General features: G+C 41.3%; 1 protein-coding gene across 1 annotated transcript in view; it reads left to right on the forward strand.

Moving 5' to 3' along the window:
- The window catches only part of LOC127158057 (uncharacterized), a 104,887-nt gene extending 87,969 nt beyond the window's left edge, over nucleotides 1-16,918 (forward strand). Inside the window, exons 3-11 of the mRNA XM_051101195.1 lie at nucleotides 13,238-13,546; nucleotides 13,633-13,681; nucleotides 14,544-14,581; nucleotides 14,809-14,842; nucleotides 14,930-15,007; nucleotides 15,142-15,242; nucleotides 16,335-16,381; nucleotides 16,492-16,575; nucleotides 16,752-16,918. Coding sequence (XP_050957152.1) covers nucleotides 13,238-13,546; nucleotides 13,633-13,681; nucleotides 14,544-14,581; nucleotides 14,809-14,842; nucleotides 14,930-15,007; nucleotides 15,142-15,242; nucleotides 16,335-16,381; nucleotides 16,492-16,575; nucleotides 16,752-16,820 — 809 coding nt within the window. The 3' untranslated portion in view covers nucleotides 16,821-16,918. The remainder of the gene's footprint in view (nucleotides 1-13,237; nucleotides 13,547-13,632; nucleotides 13,682-14,543; nucleotides 14,582-14,808; nucleotides 14,843-14,929; nucleotides 15,008-15,141; nucleotides 15,243-16,334; nucleotides 16,382-16,491; nucleotides 16,576-16,751) is intronic.
- The last annotated feature ends 2,978 nt before the right edge of the window (nucleotides 16,919-19,896 follow it).

A 19,896-nucleotide genomic window follows, 5' to 3' on the forward strand; every position in this document is an offset into this window, starting at 1 on the left:
ATCATTGTGAGATACCTGTAACGCTTAATTCAGACGGCATATCAGTCTCTACCAAGGCTCTAATTGATTCCGGCGCTGCCGGCAACTTTATTGACAAAGACTTTGTGCATGCTAACCGTTTGCCTGTTCTGTCTTGTGCTCACCCCGTGGCAGTGGCCGCCCTCGACGGGAGACCATTAGGGACGAGCCGCGTCAATCACGTCACCAAGGACCTCACCCTCCGTGTTGAACCCGGTCATCAGGAAACAATCCAGTTCTTTGTGATAACCTCACCACAGTCACCCCTCATCTTAGGCTATCCATGGCTTAACCGTCACGAACCCACCATCTCCTGGGCTAGAGGAGTCATCACCCACTGGTCACCGCACTGCCTGGAACACTGCGTCCACCCAACTCCTCAAACACCACCCAAGCCAGCCACGCCTCCACCTTGCAGCACCATCCCCGTGGAATACCAGGACCTGCTCGAGGCATTTAGCACAGTCAAGGCAACTGAGTTGCCACCTCACAGGCCAGGGGACTGTGCTATTGATTTAACACCTGGGGCCACACCACCTCGAGGTCGTGTTTTCCCACTCTCACAGCCAGAGTCCCTGGCTATGGAGAAATACATCGAGGAAGAACTAGCTAAGGGATTCATTCGACCCTCAACCTTTCCTTTCTCAGCTGGTTTCTTCTTCGTGAAGAAGAAAGATGGAGGTTTGCGGCCATGTATCGATTACCGTTCCCTTAATGAAGTAACCATTAAGTACCGATACCCTCTACCCCTCGTCCCGCCAGCTTTGGAACAGCTACGGTCTGCAAGGTACTACACAAAGCTAGATCTTCGCTCAGCCTACAACCTGATCCGCATCCGAAAAGGCGACGACTGGAAGACGGCTTTCTCCACCACCTCAGGCCACTACGAGTACCGGGTGATGCCCTTCGGCCTGGTCAATAGTCCGTCTTATTTTCAAGCGTTTGTTAATGATGTATTCAGAGATATGCTGAACCGTTGGGTCATTGTGTACATGGACGATATTCTTGTCTACTCCAACTCCTATGCCGAACATGTCCAGCACGTCAGGTCAGTCCTCCAACGCCTTGTCCAACATAAATTGTATGCCAAGGAGGAGAAGTGTCAATTTCATCAGCAGAGTATTGCCTTTTTGGGGTACATCATCAGCCCGGAAGGTGTGGCTATGGATGAAACTAAGGTCAAGGCCGTACAAAACTGGCCCCAGCCCAGAACCCTCAAGGAGCTGCAACGATTCCTAGGATTCTCCAACTTTTACCGAAGATTCATTCGCAATTTCAGCTCGGTTGCCGCCCCACTCACAGCTATGGTCAAGAAGGGGGAAACCCGCCTCACCTGGTCACCTGACGCCCTGAGTGCCTTCCATGAGCTTCGGCGGAGGTTCACCTCAGCTCCCGTCCTCCGGCACCCAGATCCTCAGCTACCCTTCCTCGTTGAAGTCGATGCCTCAATCACAGGGGTGGGGGCTGTGCTTTCACAAAACAGGGACAGCCTCCAAAGACCTTCCCCTGCGCCTTTTTCTCCCACAAGCTCAGCCCAGCCGAGAAGAACTACGATGTGGGTAACCGTGAGCTCCTTGCTATTAAGCTCCCACTAGAAGAGTGGAGGCACTGGTTGGAGGGGGCCCGTAATCCTTTTGTCATCTTGACTGATCACAAGAACCTGGAGTACCTCCGATCCGCCAAGGTCCTTAACCATCGACAAGCTAGATGGGCACTCTTCTTTACCCGGTTTGATTTCACCATAAACTACCGTCCTGGGTCCCAAAATCTCAAAGCTGACGCCCTGTCTCGCATACACGAACCCAACCATGCCATCCATCCACCAGAGTCCATCCTTCCAGCGTCCATAATTGTCGCACCAGTCACCTGGGACATCATGACAGAAATCACGGAGGCCCAGGCCCAAGAGCCTCCTCCAACAGAGTGTCCAGACAACCTCACTTACGTACCCGCAGTGCTTCGCCCACGCATCCTCTCCGAGGTCCACACCGCACCCAGCTCAGGGCATCCAGGTATCGAGGCCACACTCGATCTCCTGCACAATCGTTTCTGGTGGCCCACAATGCGCCATGACACCACAACTTTGTTAAGAACTGTGTCACCTGCTGTACCACTAAGACTCCACGTCAACTACCCGCGGGTCTGTTGCAACCCTTGCCAGTTCCCAAGCGCCCCTGGTCCCACATAGCCGTGGACAGACCTCCCTCCTTCCCAGGGTCACACTACCATTCTGTCCGTGGTTGACAGATTCTCTAAAGGCTCCCGCTTCATCCCTCTCCCGAAGTTACCCACGGCCATGGAAACAGCTGAGGCTCTCTGCAACGCCGTCCCAGAAGATATCGTGTCTGATCGTGGCCCTCAGTTCACCTCCCGCCTCTGGTCAAACTTTCTCCGTCTTCTGGGAGTAAACGTAAGCCTGACGTCAGGATATCATCCGGAGGCCAACGGCCAGGTTGAGAGGCTGAACCAGGAGTTGACCCGGTTTCTACGCTTATATTGCCACGACCACCAGGAGGACTGGAGCCGTTACCTCCTCTGGGCTGAATACGCCCAGAACTCTATTCGTAAAGCATCTACTAACTTAACACCTTTTCAGTGTGTCCTAGGGTTCCAACCTCCCATATTTCCCTGGTCAGGGGAGCCATCAGACTTACCCGCGGTCAACTCCTGGTTCCGACGGAGCGAGCAGACCTGGAACCGAGCCCACGTGCACTTGCAAAGAGCGGTCCGCAGAACCCAGGCCCAGGCGGATCGCTGACGTCGACCCAACCCGACCTACGAACCCGGCCAATGGGTCTGGCTCTCGACCCGGGACCTGCGCCTCCATCTACCTTGCAAGAAACTAAGCCCCAGGTATGTGGGTCCATTTAAGATCGTACGTCAAATCACTCCTGTGTCATTCAGACTTGCTTTACCACCCGAGTACCGTATCTCACCAACTTTTCATGTTTCCCTGTTAAAGCCCGCTGGCCCCCCCGGATGGGGGGGGGATCCTAGACGAGACCGCTTCACAGAGACCAGCCCCCCTGCTCATCGATGGCGAGGAGGCCTACCGAGTCAACACTATACTGGACTCCCGACGCCGGAGCGGTCGCCTACAGTACCTGGTCGACTGGGAGGGCTACGGCCCCGAGGAGCGGTCCTGGGTGCCCGCCGAAGACATCTTGGATCCCTCTCTCACCGTGGACTTCCACACTGCTCACCCGGATCGGCCAGGGCCCCGACCCAGGGGTAGACCCCGGCGTCGGTTGCCTCCTCGTGCCAGGAGGCACTCGCAGGGGGGGGGGGGGGCTCTGTCACAAGCGCGGTCTCTGTGGCTCCTCCCGTCCCGCGCCAGCGGGAACCCTCTCCCGAATATTGACTACGTTTCCCACAATCCCGTGCCTGGGGCCGCTCTCTTCCGGTTCCGGGTCTCGCGGTTCACATCCGCTCTGGCGGCCATTTCAGCGTGCCTCGCCGGCGCCTCGTCGCGAAGTTTTGTTGGTCATGCCCTCAATCCTGAGCGTTATTTATCGGACTGCCTTTACTGTTATCAACCGGACTGTTACCTCTCTTAGTGAACCTTTGCTGCCTGCCTTTCGTCGACCCTCGCTATCCCCACGGACTATTGCTCTTGATCGCTGCCGGCCCCGACCCTTTGCATGGACTCTGACCACTCCTTTGTATTTGCCTTCGTTGCCCCAGTCCATTGTTGTTGACCCTCGCCTGTTTGTTTTGTCCGATTTCAATAAACCGTTGCATATGGATCCTACGACTCAAGATTCGTCATTGACCGCGTCACAAGTCCATTATATGAAGAATAATATTTTTATGACACCTCATCTTTAGAAAGCAGGTTGTCTCTGACAAACAAATCTGTACAAAAATAGGAAACGGCTTACCAGGAAATGAAATGTTCATTTCAGGTTCTGTTTTTTACACTCTGACCGTCTCATGGCTCATCCTCTGATTCTCTATTGTGGTTTACTTTACACTGCAGGTAAGACACAGAAAATACATTCTACCCTCAAAACAAGATTTTATATTAGTTTTTATAAACTACTTTATATGTGGCAGCTGTTGTTCTTTTGTGTATTTTATTGATTTTACTTTTTAAAGACATGTGCAGCAAAGTCAGAAAGCAGTATATTGAATGTATTTTAAATTGCCTTGCTGTTTAGTTGACATCAGTGGTTTGTAAGACTTGAATACAAAGGAAAATGTATTAATTTCACACTGCATGAGAATAAGATAACCTTTTAGTAGCTTCAGCAGCAGTTTCAGCAACCACAAGATTGCAACACTGATTTTTGACCTGTGGTAAAAATGTGTCCCATAACGGAACTTGTAAAGTCACAAACATTTTAAAATGAATCAGAGATGATAATGTTCTTAACACAAATGTACCATTTGATATGATATCTTTAATCTTTATCCCACTATCCCCAAAAAGTCCCCAGACCATAACATAATACTTTATTTTATATTAAATATTAAATATAAGAGGCCCCATATTGCATATGCTAAAACATGTTGTGAGCAAATGTAAGAAGGATGTTGCACAAAAATGCAAATGAAAAATTTCTGGTGTGTGTTGTCTGCAGGAACTTTAGGCATGAAGACATTAGACCATGTGACTGTAAGAGAAGGAGGAGCCATTACAATCCCCTGTCTGTATGACAATCAGTATAAATCAAACCCAAAATACTGGTGTAAAGGGTATTTTTGGCATTCTTGCAAAATTAAAGCCCGTGCAAATGATACAGGGAAATGGACAGTAACTGATTCTCCAGCCAACAATATTTTTACTGTAAAACTCAACAAACTGACGTCCTCAGACTCTGGATTTTACTGGTGTGCTGTGGAGATCGGGCACTCATACAGAACCAGATGATAGAAAAAAATTGTATGTAACTGTTAAAAAAGGTAAATAAGTTGTTTATAGTGAATTATTATTTATCACATTTCTACTGTATGGTATGTGATTTTATGCTTTAGTAAATATTGTTTTGTTTAGATTTGGAATATTTAATATTTAAGGTTTTGCTGTCTGTGTTTAGTTCCTGATGTGTCTGTGGTGAGCAGCAGTGTATCTGGACATGAAGGTGGTGATATCAGTGTTCAGTGTCTCTACAGTTCTGGATATAAGAATAAACTCAAACAGTGGTGCAGATTTGAAGATCAAAGCTGTTACACAGTGGGAAGGACTGACACATCCCAGAATTCATTAGTCCAGATCTGTGATGATGATGGGAGAAGATCCTTCACTGTGCTGATGACTGGACTGAGACTGACTGATTCTGGCTGGTACTTCTGCTCCACTGGAGATCTGCAGGTTCCTGTTCAGCTTACTGTGATTAAGACAAAATCTGGTAAAGCTCTATCAATAATCAATATTATAAAGGCTTTGCTTCTAGAAAACAAAACAAGACCTTTAATGAGCTAGTTTCTTTTTCTGTGTTTGACAGAAAGTGTGACCATACAACCTGGCACTGTGAGGACACGTTAGTATATTTAAATTATCAAGATTCTTTAGTAACTTCTAAACTTGAAGTAATATTATGCAGCAAAAAAGTCTTTGTGCAGACTACAAAATTTGTGAATGTTTTTATGTGGTTCCCATATCCAAAATACACAATGTGACATAGAAACATATTTGGTTCTCAGATTTGTCTGTTGATAAGTGCATGCTTTTATTTTATTTTTCAGATGGCATGAGGAGCATTTCTGTGTGTCACAGACTAGACCTGTGTGTGGAAAGCATTAGACGATCTGTGTTTGCTAAATGACTAATGTCTGTAGTGCATTTTTTTTTCTTTAAATGTCACTCTTTTTATTCAAATGGCAGATTTTTTAAATTTCTAATAAAACTTTAAAATATCTTTTCCTCCTCATGGATCCTATTCTGCAGATATTGTTTATTATCATGCACTTTAGCTGTTTTATTAAAGCAATCAAACTTAATCGGATGTTCATTTTCACACAGACCCGCTGCATAGAAAATAACCCTGTGATTTGTGCTGCATCATATCAGAAATATAAATACTCACTGAATTTATTGGACTTATTTCATACTACATTTCTGACATGAATGCTCATGAATGTTCATGTGAGTGAAGCAGTGAAGCCTCCAGCAGGTGGAGCAATATACAGCATGATATACAACACTGTTGCTCCACAATGCTCCACAATTTTGTATTATAGTCTCTGTTTATTTTCTTCACTGTTTTGTTTACTTGTACAGTGTTCTTTTCTCTTTCATGCATTCTTACAAACAAGCATATGTGAAATTAAGTAAATAGTATTGCAGTTGTGTATAGATGTGAAAAAAACATCACTGGAATGGTCTTTTATTGATGTAATCTGACCTAATGGGTCTGATGTGGTGAACAGGGAGTTGCCCTGCAGTGGTTGTGGGTTCAGTATAAAAGCGGTGTGAGGTGCTGACTGCAAAATGGCACATTTTCTCATTAGCTAATGCTTATGCGGTTTAAGGTGATATTTCTGGTCTTCCTCTGAAACAGGAGGAAACAGAAACACTGTTGTGCACCCGGCTGTAAGATGATTCTCTTATTTCTGGTCTGTTAACATTTTTAAACTATTGTATCGTATTCAGTTAAAATTGTTTATAATTATTAGTAATTTTTCAGTATAGGTATTTCCATAATGTGCAGTTTATGCATGTCTACATGTTTTTCCTATACTTAATCTTGTCTACAGATGGTGCTGAAATTGAGAAAATGAATATAGGAGAGAAATCTGGATCACCTGGCATTATTCCATGTCTATATAAAAAAAATATAAAAAAACCATCAATACTGGTGTAAGGGATTGCAATGGATTACTTGCAAAATATTGGCATATGCAAATGAGACAGGAAAATATTCCCTCACTGATTATCCAAACCAGAATATTTTTACAGTGCTCTGGGAAAATCTGCAGACCTCAGACTCTGGATATTACTGGTGTGCTGTGGAGATCGGTGACTATAACATCCCAGACGACAGTTATTATTTGTATCTGAAGGTACAATCAGGTAAGAATATCTTTCCAAACTGAATCTTTTCTTGAAGAAACATGTTTATGAATTTTACTGAAATAAAATAATGAAGCTATAAGTAATGTTAGAAATTATGTAAAAGGTTTTTTGACAATAAGAGTATTATGCTATTTTGAGTTTAGCGGCTGACAGAATCATTCAGTAGGCTACATGTTCTGTCATCAGTGTAAGAATGTACATTCATAATCATATTGTTTAATTCCAGAATTGTTTTTTAACCCTTTCAGCTCCTGATGTGTCTGTGGTGAGCAGCAGTGTATCTGGACATGAAGGTGGTGATATCAGTGTTCAGTGTCTCTACAGTTCTGAATATCAGAATAAACTCAAACAGTGGTGCAGATATAAAGATAAGAAATGTTTCACAGTGGGGAGGACTGACACATCCCAGAATTCATCAGTCCAGATCAGTGATGATGGGAGAAGAGACTGAGACTGACTGATTCTGGCTGGTACTTCTGCTAGGAGAGGCACTGAATCCTGTTCAACTTACTGTAACCAAGGCAAAACCTAGTAAAGCTCAATCAATAACCAAAACTATAAAGGCTTTTTTTTTATTTTGACAAAAATTAACCTAATGAAACTTGTTCACTTTTTCTACTTTTGATGAAATTATTATCATTTTAATGGCACTGAGGAGAACATGTTAGTATTTTAATGATCAAGATTCTTTGCTAACATCTAAACTTGAAATGCTTTATTGCTCCATAATATATTTATTCAAGTCTTTGTGAATACACAATGTGTGAATATTTTATGTGGGTTTAATGTATCCAAATCTACATGATGTGACATAGAAACTATTTGGTTCTCATGTTTGTCTGTTGATAAGTGTTGCTTTTTATTTCATCTTTCAGATCTTTGTGGAGCGTTTCTGTCTGTCACAGAACTAGAGGAATTTTCTTTATGTCAACCTGAAGGATCAGATGATTATAAAAGTTTTGAAAAAACCTGTATTTGTATTCTATATTTGCTTTATGCTTATTCAGCAGACTACACTTAAGAGATCTGTATGAAAACTATTAGATGCCTGTGTTTGCTAAATGACTAATGTCTGTAATTTTTTTTTCATTACATGCCACTCTTTTCATTCAAATTGCAGATTTTTCTAATCCTCTTAAATAATTTTGAGTCTTTTTGTGCTTTTTTCACGTTTTTCTGTCATGGGCATTAAATCATATTCTGCAGAGATTGTCCATTATCATGCAACTCTTTTAAATCAATCCAACTTAAAGGTGCTTTATACGGTTTTCAACCACTAGATGTCGCACTGGAGCTCCGCATCTCACACCAAAACAAACCAAAACTTCATAATAATAGGACTAATAATAAAATTAATAATAATAATAATAATAATAATAATAATAATAATAATAATAATGACATAAAAAAAAGGTTAAAATATGAATTATTGTTCTGTTGTTGTTCATTTTAACACAGACTGTGATTTAGGCCGCGTCATGTCAGAAATATAAATACAAAGTTATGACCACCAAACTTGCTCATTGCATTTATTGGATTATTTCATACTATATTTCTGACATGAATGCTCATGAATGTCCCTGTGAGTGAAACAGAAAAGCCTCCAGCAGGTGAAGCAATATAAAGCCTGATATACAGCACTGTGGCTCCACACTGACCAAAAGAAACAAAAGCAGATGACTTGTCATCACAGCGTTTTGTGTGTGTTTTTCAGCTTGTTTTAATTAATACCTATTTTACACACCTAATATATTATTTTCAAAAGGACCTATACAGATGTGTCAAGACTATTGAAAATTCAAAAGATTATTGTAAATTAATGCAGAGTTCATAACTACTATAAAAGTACTCTCCTGAGAAAATGGCATTGTCTTATAGCAGTACATATTTTTTGTATTTTGTATTATAGAGTCTGTTTAATTTCTTCACTGTTAAACTTGTGGCAAATGTGGTGAAAAAGTGGAGCAGAAGTCAATGTCTTTGTGAATAAATAAGTGTTGCTTCAGTTCTTGTGTGTTTTTGTGGTTGTGGTTCAGCTGTGCAGACGCTTTTATTTTTTGCTCAGAAGTTTAACATGACCACTACAGGAAACAGTGCAGCCTCAATGCTTTTAAGTAACTGTACCTAAAGATATGATATTTTTTTTTTAGGTATTTAGAATCTCTCATATTTTTCAGAAAATATAAGAGACTGGGGATGTTTTCTTATCACAGACTTTGATATAATGTTTCCATATTTCTCTGCTATGAATGGTTGTGACATCATTTGATGTGTAACATGTTTGAAAACATGGACAGTTTAGATTGTGCAATCATCAGTTATTTTGTTAGTGTAATGTGGAGAGGGAGACGAGAAGCGAGGGGATCCATGTGCAAGCTTTTATTCAAGGGACGAGACAGATACATCGTCAAACAGGCAGGGTCAGAACAACAAACAGGTATGTTGGGATGAGGCTCAAGAGTAGTCCGTGAGGCAGGCGTGGGTAGTCCGGGATGTAAATCAACAGTCAGTGTATAATGACGAGCGAGGCAGGGTGAGGGTTGGAGGACCAGGTCCATGAGGCAGGACCAGCAGAGCAGGAACCCTCCTGGGCGGAGCCAGAAGCGCTGAAGCCCTCCAGGGCGGAGCAGGGCAGAGCAGGAGGCGCAGGGGCCCGCGTCATGGACTGGGACCTGGGGAGAGCAGGGACAGAGTAGGCAGACAGGAGAGAAGCAGAGAGTGTATAGGTTAACGCCACCACCATAGGAGGTTCTACAGCCGGAGCCGACACCTCTGGAGGCATTGGTGCGGCTTCTCCGGCAGAAGAGGCCTCTGGGGCGGACTCGTGGTCAGACGGGACCTCAGGGGTGTACTGTGCAGCCCATATACTCAGAATAGTGACCGCCAACAAACTGGCAGACAAAACGTGACGAGGCTCTGGAAGGTCGGACGAGACCCGACTGGACGTGTCGTGACGAAACTTTGGACAGACAGTGGAGACGTGACGGGGCTCTGAGAGATCAGACGAGACCTGAGGCTCTGGACAGATGAAACATGACAGGACTCTGAGAGGTCAGACAAGACGAGATGAGGCTCTGGGCGGTCAGACAAGACGTGACTTGGTTCGTGGGGATCAGCGGTGACGTGACTTGGTTTGTAGAGACCAGCTCTGACTTGACTCCGGAAAGACAGCTCTGACTTGGCTTGACTCGACTTAGGAAGAGCGGCTCTGACTTGACTCTGGAACAACAGCCATAGCTTGACTTGACACAGGAAACACAGCTGTAACTTGACTGGACTTGGAAACTTGACTTAGGAAACGCAGCTGCAACTTTACATGGCTCTGGTATGGCAGCTGTGACGTGACGGAGCTCCGTTTTCGCCGCCATTTGACGAGCGGGTTGCGGGGCCGGCGTTACCGTAATGTCGCATTCCTCATCCGCGACATCCACAGTAAAAGATGAACCCACACACACACACACAACAGAGCATAGTCCATGAAAGCGGCTAGTGATGAGCGCGGACCCTCGCGTCTCAGCCTCCCCCCTTAACGGCTGATTTAAACCATTGCAGAAAATCTCAACGCTGCTGGATCCTTGTGTGACCGAGTATTCTGTAATGTGGAGAGGGGATAGTGGGAGATGTAGTCCGGGATGTAAAGCAACAGTCAGTGTATAATGACAGGACCAGAGTGACATCTGGTGGTGAGCGGACCGCAGGTCACCAACCAGATTCATGACAGTTAGTCATACTTGCATGTTCAAAATTATTTTATATCAATCCCTGTGAATCCCCGAGTTGGAAAAATGATTGAACACATAATAAAACCTAAAACTTAAGCTAACAGTTATACAGTACATAAGAGTTTGTGTGTGTTGATCATTTTCATGCTTCTGCAATGTGACATTTTGTTCAGTGTGTTTGTGGGTTTAGTAAGAAAGCGGCTAAAACCATTAAGTGTGAGCTTGCTGACTGCAAAATGGCAACTTTTCTCACTAGCTAATGCTTATGTGGTTTAAGGTGATATTTCTGATCTTGCTCTGAAACAGAAGTAAACAGAGACACCGTGAGAAGTGACCTGCTTTTCTCATGCACATACACTCCACTGTAGACATGATTTACCCTCTGATTCTCTCTGGGATTTTACTTCACATCTCAGGTAAACAACTATAATACTCAGTTAGTGTTATTAAACTATTGTATGGTCTCTTTTAACCTTAAATTGTTAAAATTGTTTAATTTGAATTCTTTAAGCTAGTAATTCTTCAGTACAGTCATTTTTCCATAATGTGCAGTTTATGCATGTTTACATTTTTTGCCTACACTTAATCTTGTCTACAGATGGTGCTGGAATTGAGAAAATGAAGATAGGAGTGAAATCTGGATCACCTGGCATTATTCCATGTCTATATGATAAAAAACATGCAGAAAACCGTAAATACTGGTGTCAGGGGAAGTTGTGGGTCTCTTGCAGTATATTGGCATATGCAAATGAGACAGGAAAATATTCCCTCACTGATTATCCAAACCAGAGTATTTTTACAGTGCGATGGGAGAATCTGCAGACCTCAGACTCTGGATATTACTGGTGTGCTGTGGAGATCGGTGGCTATAACACCCCAGATGACGGTTATTACTTGTATCTGAAGGTACAATCAGGTAAGAATATCTTTCCAAATTGCACCTTTTCTCTGAGAAACATGAGTTCATGCATTTTACTGAAATAAAATAATGCAGTAATGTTATAAATTATGTAAAATGTTTTTGACAGTACACTCTTAAATGTTTTTTGTAACATCTAATCTAATTTAATCTAATTTGTAACATAAACACATTGATTCTCGTAACCAAATGTAATTTGGTGGTTGAAGTTGATATGAAGTTGACTACTCAAAAAAAAAAAAAAAAAAAAAATTAAAATTAAGTCGCTCCAACTAATGAATCTGTGGACCTGGAACCATCTTACATGAGCTTTTTCATTTCAAATCCACGGTTATCATAGCACATGTTATTTAGCATGCATATTTTATGAACAAGTATGTTACTTGTCAATGATATTACTGCAGACAATCCCCATAGAGTCAATGTAGTGTTTACTCTTTAGCACAATGGTAACCACAAAAACTTCAACATAACACAAACTCTTTTAAATGTCAAACATAACAGCACTGAATACTAGGTCTTTCCTTCACTAAAAGCACTCAACATTTACTCTCCTTATCTAGTCTTATGCAAAGCATAAGGGAACTAAAAATCAATGACCCAATTCCCAAAGTTAACAAGACCTTTTAATTGAGTTACTACAACTTAATTTTAAAAGAAATTCAGTTGGTGCAGAAATATGAGTTTACATTACATATAATATTAAGTTGATCTCATGATCAACACTATTATGTCAACTGATTAAAATAATGTTGGCAATTTTAAAGGTTTAATTAAATTATTCAAATAACATTTTTAGCGGGCTGTTAACTTTATTTAAGCTGTGGTAACAGGTCCCTTGAATAATTTTTTACAAGAACGACAATTAAACAAAAAGGGTAAACAGCTGGGAAGAAGAAGAGGAGTAAGCATGTGTGGTGGAAAGGTAGCAAGGGATGTAACATGTTTCTACAAAAAAAGAGTCTTGTTTGTGAACAATCTCTCTAAAAACTCGAAAGACTGCTGGGTTAAATAAAACCTAGCGCTGGGTAAAATATGGACATACCCAGCAATTGGGTTGTTTTGACCCAGCGGTTGGGTTACTACCCAGAAGGTTGAGTTAAAGATTTAAACATTTAAACATTTAACCCTACTGCTGGGTTAAAACAACCCAATCGGTGGGTATGTCCATATTTTACCCACCGCTAGGCTGTTTTTAACCCAGCAGTTATTATAGTGCAAGTACTTACTACCTTTTTATTCTGATGGCACTGATATGTTCATTGACATAAATAGCTGTAATAAGTGAAGCTGTAATGCACTGAAAAGAACCTCCCCATAAGAATCATTTACTTTCATTGAATTGGATCTTATTGCTGTAGTGGTTTTGAGGTGGCAGTTAAGATAATGTTTGAATTGAGGATTGCATATCGAAAGCAAACCGTCAGAGTATTATGCTATTTCGAGTTTAGCCGCTGACAGAATAATTCTGTAGGCTACAATGTTCTGTGTGCATCAGTGTAAGAATGTACATTCATAATCATATTGTTCAATTCCGGAATTGTTTTTTAACGCTTTCAGTTCCTGATGTGTCTGTGGTGAGCAGCAGTGTATCTGGACATGAAGGTGGTGATATCAGTGTTCAGTGTCTCTACAGTTCTCTATTCAACAAAAAACTCAAACAGTGGTGCAGATATAAAGATAAGAGCTGTTACACAGTGGGGAGGAATGACACATCCCAGAATCCATCAGTCCAGATCAGTGATGATGGGAGAAGATCCTTCACTGTGCTGATGACTGGACTGAGACTGACTGATTCTGGCTGGTACTGCTGCTCTATAGGAGATCTGCAGGTTCCTGTTCAACTCACGGTCACTAAACCCAAAAGAGGTAAGATCACGAACCAACTGAGCCATTAAAATGATGTCACTCTCAGTGCAGTAAAACTAACCTCATTTCCTTTCTCTCTTTTCAAGCACCTACAACTATTCCAGCAGCTACACCATCTGACTTTGAGAAAGACATGTAGGTGTAAACACACTTCAACATTTAGAAAATCAATTGCATCCAAATGCTTCTGTAGCCAGAACATTTTGTGACCTTATGTGACCCCTAGACAACCAAGGGTTGTAAAAAGGCCAAAAGTTCCATTTTATATGCTGATAGTGTCAGGCATTCACCTCAGCCACCCTCATCTGACACACCTCTGGTAGCACCGCCCACTCGATCATCGTCACCCAAATTCTAACTGTCTACACCTGTTCCTCTTTGAGCCACGCCCTATAAATAGGACACTCAGTCATTTTCTCATTGTCTGGTCTACTGTTCACATGCTGATTTCTATGATCCTTCCTGTTTGCACTCGGGCTGTGTGGCGTGGCTCATCCTTTGGACTATTGTGCATCTCCTGTTTACAAGAGCGTTCAGTTAAGAACATTTCTTATTACTTTATGCTTTGTCTTTTAAAAAAGACTTTTGTAAATAAACTATTAGATTGGATTGCCACTCATCTCTTGTCTCCTCCGTCCCCTTGTGTGAGTGTGACAGATTGTTGAAAAACTTCATTTATGGCCACATAAAATTTGTGATCTCCATTCAAAGAATCTGGCTGCATACATATTTGTGATTGAATGGCTGAAAAAAAAAAAAAAAAACATACACATACACATACAATGTTGGAGTGTAACTAGTATAATTAAATTAGTTACTTATGAAAACAATTACAAAGGGGTCCACATACAGATTTTATTCATTACTTTCAGAAACTGGCTGCTCTAAAATACGAGACACCAATGTTTCAGGAGTTTATTATATTATATATATATATATATATATATAATTATGTAGTAAAATGTTATTTTCCTTTTTTTTTCCCATTGTTTTGCAGGCACACAACGCAGTCATCAGCCAACACCAATACTATAAGTATGAATAAAATAATAAACAGTAAGGAACAGCCAAACTAAATTATTTAGATAAAAGTCAAAACTTAAGATATTGAGTCATAGCTATTGCATACAAAATTTTGACTTTTTATATCATGATTGATCACCATAGGATGCTCTTGCATAACATATAATTCTTTCATTAATAACATTATTTTCTAACTAAGAAATGTGTTTTTTTTTTTTGTTTTTTCCCGTTTCTGGCAGCTATAACTACCGAATCAAGACCTGAGACACACATGTAAGTATGAACATTATTTAGTCATTCATAATAACTGTATTACTAAACTGTTTCATGTCACCATAGTAATGTTATTTTAAATTGCAGAGAGGAAACCCATCCATCTCTAATAACAGCCTCAGAGACTGTTAATAGTGAAATACAAAGCACGGATGAGCAAAACAAGTATTTAAGGCATTTTAATGTGCATTTGCTTGAAATTATATCTCTAAATTAGACTTTACAAGATAAACTTGCTATGCATTAAAAGTGAGAATAGTTGTGTATGATAAATACTAATGTCTCTTCATCACTTACAGGCCGTTTGTGATTCTGGCTGTGTGTCTTCTAGTGATGCTTGTGCTGTTACTGACTGTTGCTCTTGTTGCCATAGTAACTTGGAGACTGAGAAAGAAGCAGAGTGAGTTTTCTAGATGACTGAAATTGCATTATTGATAAATCCAGTGTTATGGATTGTGACATTTTGTGTTATGGATGTGACACATACATGCTTAGAGAATGTATGTGTTACCAATACAGCAAACCATCTGTTCATGTTGTAATAAACCCTTGTTGACGAAGTCTAAAAAAAATCAGTATTAGAAAAATATCAGTCTATGCACAAGTTTTCTATGTTAAAAAAAGGGAAATAATCATGTGTTATGGATGAGAGACTACATACTTTGTAGGATTTCTGCGACTTAAAATGCACAAACCAGACACAATAATATCCAACAAATAGAGAAAGGATGGCTCTTCACAGAACATATGATTGTTACTTTATTTTAGATATTGTTTTTATTTTATTGTTAGGTATTTTAGAATATGTACTGTTATAGATGTGACAAGCCTGAAAATAGCACTTACCACACTAATAAAATAAAATAAAATAAAATAAATAAATATAAATAAAAAATGCTTTAAAACTTTGAGACCTCACACGAATATTTTAAAACACCAAATGTTGACATCTATGCTATCATTATAGTAAAACACTTTATTTTTTCATGGTAAGATTGACATTTGCATGGAATTAGTATGCTTCATTTACAGATACTTAACAAATAAATCAATAAATGGACATTTGACAAAATATATATAGATTTGAGTTAAAATTATTTCATTATAGTATGTAAGAAAAAAGAAATAATAAAGTGACTTAAAAGGTATCCAACTGGCAGAGTTTATGGTCTTGATGCAAACACATTTGACCACAGAATGATTACACGCTGATCAATCAGAATCAAGCATTCTAGAGGGCCGTAAAATAAATAGTATTTTATACTATTTGTGTGTTTCATTTCACAAGTAAAGTTTTGGTTTGCCAGATAACCTCTCATGCAGTGAACAGTTCGTATTTTCCTTTTTTTCCCCATAGTAAAGAACATTTTAAAAATCTTTAGAACATTCTAAAAAGAATTTTTGTGGAATGGAAAGATTCTATCAATGTCAGAGGTTCTTTAGAGTGCACATGTAAAATATGAGATTTAATCTTCATGTCTCACTTTGACAGAGGGGGGTAAAATTAGAGAAGAACATCTTAACAGCACCAGAAATGCAGTAAGTATTTTAGAATGTAATTAACACATCAATGCATTTCAGAAATCTTCAGAAAAGAACACACTCATCCAAAACTCATGAGCTAACAGTACCACTTGTGTTTGATGCAGATGTCCTCTGAAAACCAAATGACATCCAACAGTCTAGCAGTGGATGAGCTTTCAGTGATTTACAGTTCTGTGATTCATAAAGCAGTAAGTGTTTCTTCTGGATGTTTTCCATTGAGGTTTTTTGCACAAGTGATACGTGTCACAACAGTTTCGGCTAGGATTTGGCTGGGAATGATAACTATTGCATTTCTGTTGAAATGACATACTAAGGCTTGTGATGCAGAAATGAGATTCTCAGAGCTGATCTTGTTTATTCACAGCCTTTAACATCTGTGAATTCAGAAGGTGATGTGATCTACAGCGCTGTGAAAAAAACCCCAAGGCTGTGAGTTCATAACAAGAGGTGTTCTGCTCCTTCTGAATTATGAGAAAGTGAAAGTCAATAATTGTAAATTAATAATAAATCTATTTTACAGTTTCAGTTTTAAAACAGTGTGAAGGTTCAGTGCTTAACGTATGCAGCTAAAAATTTGTTTTTTTTTTTTTTTTTTTTTTTTTTTTTTATATACACGCTGGCTGGCTTTACTGTGAAAACAAAATAAATAATTCAAGTCTTACAGTACATAGTTTTGAAGTACATTTCTGAAATACATCTGCATATTACCAATATATTCCTGAAAGAATTTATTAAAATCATCTTAAATGACTCCTTCCATCTAGAGTCCCCCCCAATGAATTTTGGCCATTTCCACCACTGCGCATCATCATCTCAATGGTTGTGACTGATAAAATTTAGTATGTTACACTTGCCCCACAAATCCACCTACTAGTGAAACAGAGGCTTAAATAGTAGTGAGACTGTAACCAGAACATTTGCTTGAAAACTAAAGCAGGGTTTCTCAGCTTTGGCCCTTGAGGTCCGCTTTCCTGCAGCGTTCATCTCCAAACTCACCTGCCTGTAATTGTCTAGTAATCCTGAAGACCTTGATTAGCTTGCTCACATGTGTTTGATTAATGCTGAAATAAACTCTGCAGGAAAGTGGACTTTGAGGGTCAGAGCTGAGAAACCCTGATCTAGAGTGAATCCTCAGCTCTTAGACAGGTGATGCAAGACCTAAGTGCTAATTAAAAGTTGAAAAGGGAAGTACAGAAGTTACAACAAACACAAAGAGCTCAAGATACAAGAAGAGAAACTTATTCAAAGGCCGCATACGCAAAGACAAAAATATTTTGCATTTTAATTGGGTTTCGGCTCATTTTGGGTGAGTTTTGAGTGTCGTGCTGTGTTTGATTCTGAATCCTGTTTCTTATTTTCTAATGGCACAATTTATCTTTAGCTATTTGTGTTGCTTTTATTGTGTTTTATATTTTTATATGAAAAATAAAGAAGTGGTTTATTGTTAATCCTGGATGTAATAACAGTTTGTATTGTTTGTTAAGGTGTTAAACCCAACGATGGTGGGTGTCATAAATCTGGTCAGTGACCTGCGGTCCGCTCAACACCAGATGTCGCTCTCCCCCTATCTTTACATACAGACTGTTGCATTGCACCCCAGACTACTACTCCCATCACCCATCACGCTGATTGCGTCGGCACCTGTGGCCAGTCAGGCGCCCTATAAAAGCCCCGGACTTTCCCTCTGTGTTTACGGAGTATTGTGGTTATTGTTGTGTTTATTTGCATGGTTGTTTCGCATTCCCTAGGTTCCCTTACTTTCCTTGTTCCTGAGTTCCCTTAGTTTAGCGTTCTCGCCTGGCCATCTCGTCTCGTCTGTCTCGCCACCTGCATATGGACTACTCGCTTGTTTGTTTGGACTCTCCCTCTGCTTTGCCCCCTAACAGATTACGTTCGCCACGGATCGACCCACGCCTGCTACACGGACTATCCCCACGTCACGCCTTTGTTACACCTGTTTGCTGTTGTTCTGACCCTGCCTGTTCGACTATGTCTTTGTCTCGTCCTGTAAATAAAAGCTTGCAAATGGATCCGCTCGCCTCACTCCATAGCGAACTATTCAGATCTCCCGGATTGTCTTTTAATCGACATTTTTTGTGATGGCATAAATGAGCCTTTAAGGGCGAGACTGAGACACGAGGGTCCGTGTTCGTCTCTGGCTCCTTTTATGGACTGTGCTTTATTGACTGTGGGCTCATCTTTCATGGTCGGTGTCGCGGATGAGGAGCACGACATTGTGGTGATGCCGGGCGCGCAACCCGCTCGTGAAATGGTGGCTTCACCGGAGCACGCTCTCCTAAAGGCGGCTACAATGGACCCCGTTCGCAATATGGCGGCCACGCCGGAGCGCGCTCACGTAATGGCGGCGAAAACGGAGCTCCGTCACGTCACAGCTGCTACCCCTGAGCCAGGCAACGCTAACTGTGCGTTCACACCGCCGCCGGCGAGAGCGTCAAAGTGGCCGGAAGTCATTCATTTTCAATGTGAGCCGGCGGCGAGAAGCGGCGAGAAGCGGCGCGGCGCGTTTTGGACGGTGTGGGCGTCGGGGAGAGTTGAAGTCAGGTCAACTTTATGGTAATGAGCTATGACGCGGCTCGGCGGCAACCAATCGGAATGTAGAAGTTCACCGCTTGAGAGGTTTCCAGAGAACGCAGTCCTGTAAACTTTGGTTCCGGCCACATTAGTTCCCAACGCTTGTGTTTCAGCGGGAATGCAATTCATTTGCTCAAAACAACACTGATTTGACCAATTGCAACCAAGATGGTTTGCAATGTAGGCTGCACACAAATTCATGTTAATGTTAATTAAAGACCAAGGCTAGTAAATGTCTCCTATTATTTTGAAATTACACTAGCACTTAACCATGAACACAAAAGCCACACCACACAAATGGCTTTTAATTGGTTTATTTCGTTAGCAAACATGTAACTACAATTAAATTACATTTCTTATTTTCACGTTTAAAATATTTAATGAGGTTAACTTACACCCTACTTGTGGTCAGTCTGCACAAGATCGGCATGCTTGTTTGCTTTGCGGCCGCTTTAAATACAAGACCAAGCGTTCGATCGTCAGAGCGTCAAAGAATCTTTGCACAGCGTTGTTGGCAGCGTGCCCAGAGCGAATTTTGACGCTCTCGCCGGCGGCGGTGTGAACGCACAGTAAAGCCGCGTTTCCCAAGTCAAGTTACAGCTGTTGTTCCCAAGTCCAGTCAAGCTTCCGAGTCAAGTCAAGTACCTCCTGAGTCAAGTAAAGTCACAGCTGTCACTCCAGAGTCAAGCAAAATTACAGCTGTTGTTCCAGTGTCAAGTCACAGCCGTCGTTCCTGAGTCAAGCAAAGTCACAGCTGGTCTCTACAAATTAAGTCAAGTCACTGCTGATCTCCATGAGTCAAGTCAAGTCACCGCTGGTCTCCACAAGCCAAGTCAAGCCTCAGTTGATCTCCATGAACCAAGTCACGTCCCGTCTGACCGCCCAGAGTCAAGCCATGTCTCGTCTGACACCCCAAG

The sequence above is a fragment of the Labeo rohita genome, unplaced genomic scaffold (genome assembly GCF_022985175.1).
Source record: "Labeo rohita strain BAU-BD-2019 unplaced genomic scaffold, IGBB_LRoh.1.0 scaffold_132, whole genome shotgun sequence".
Classification (NCBI taxonomy): Eukaryota; Metazoa; Chordata; class Actinopteri; order Cypriniformes; family Cyprinidae; genus Labeo; species Labeo rohita.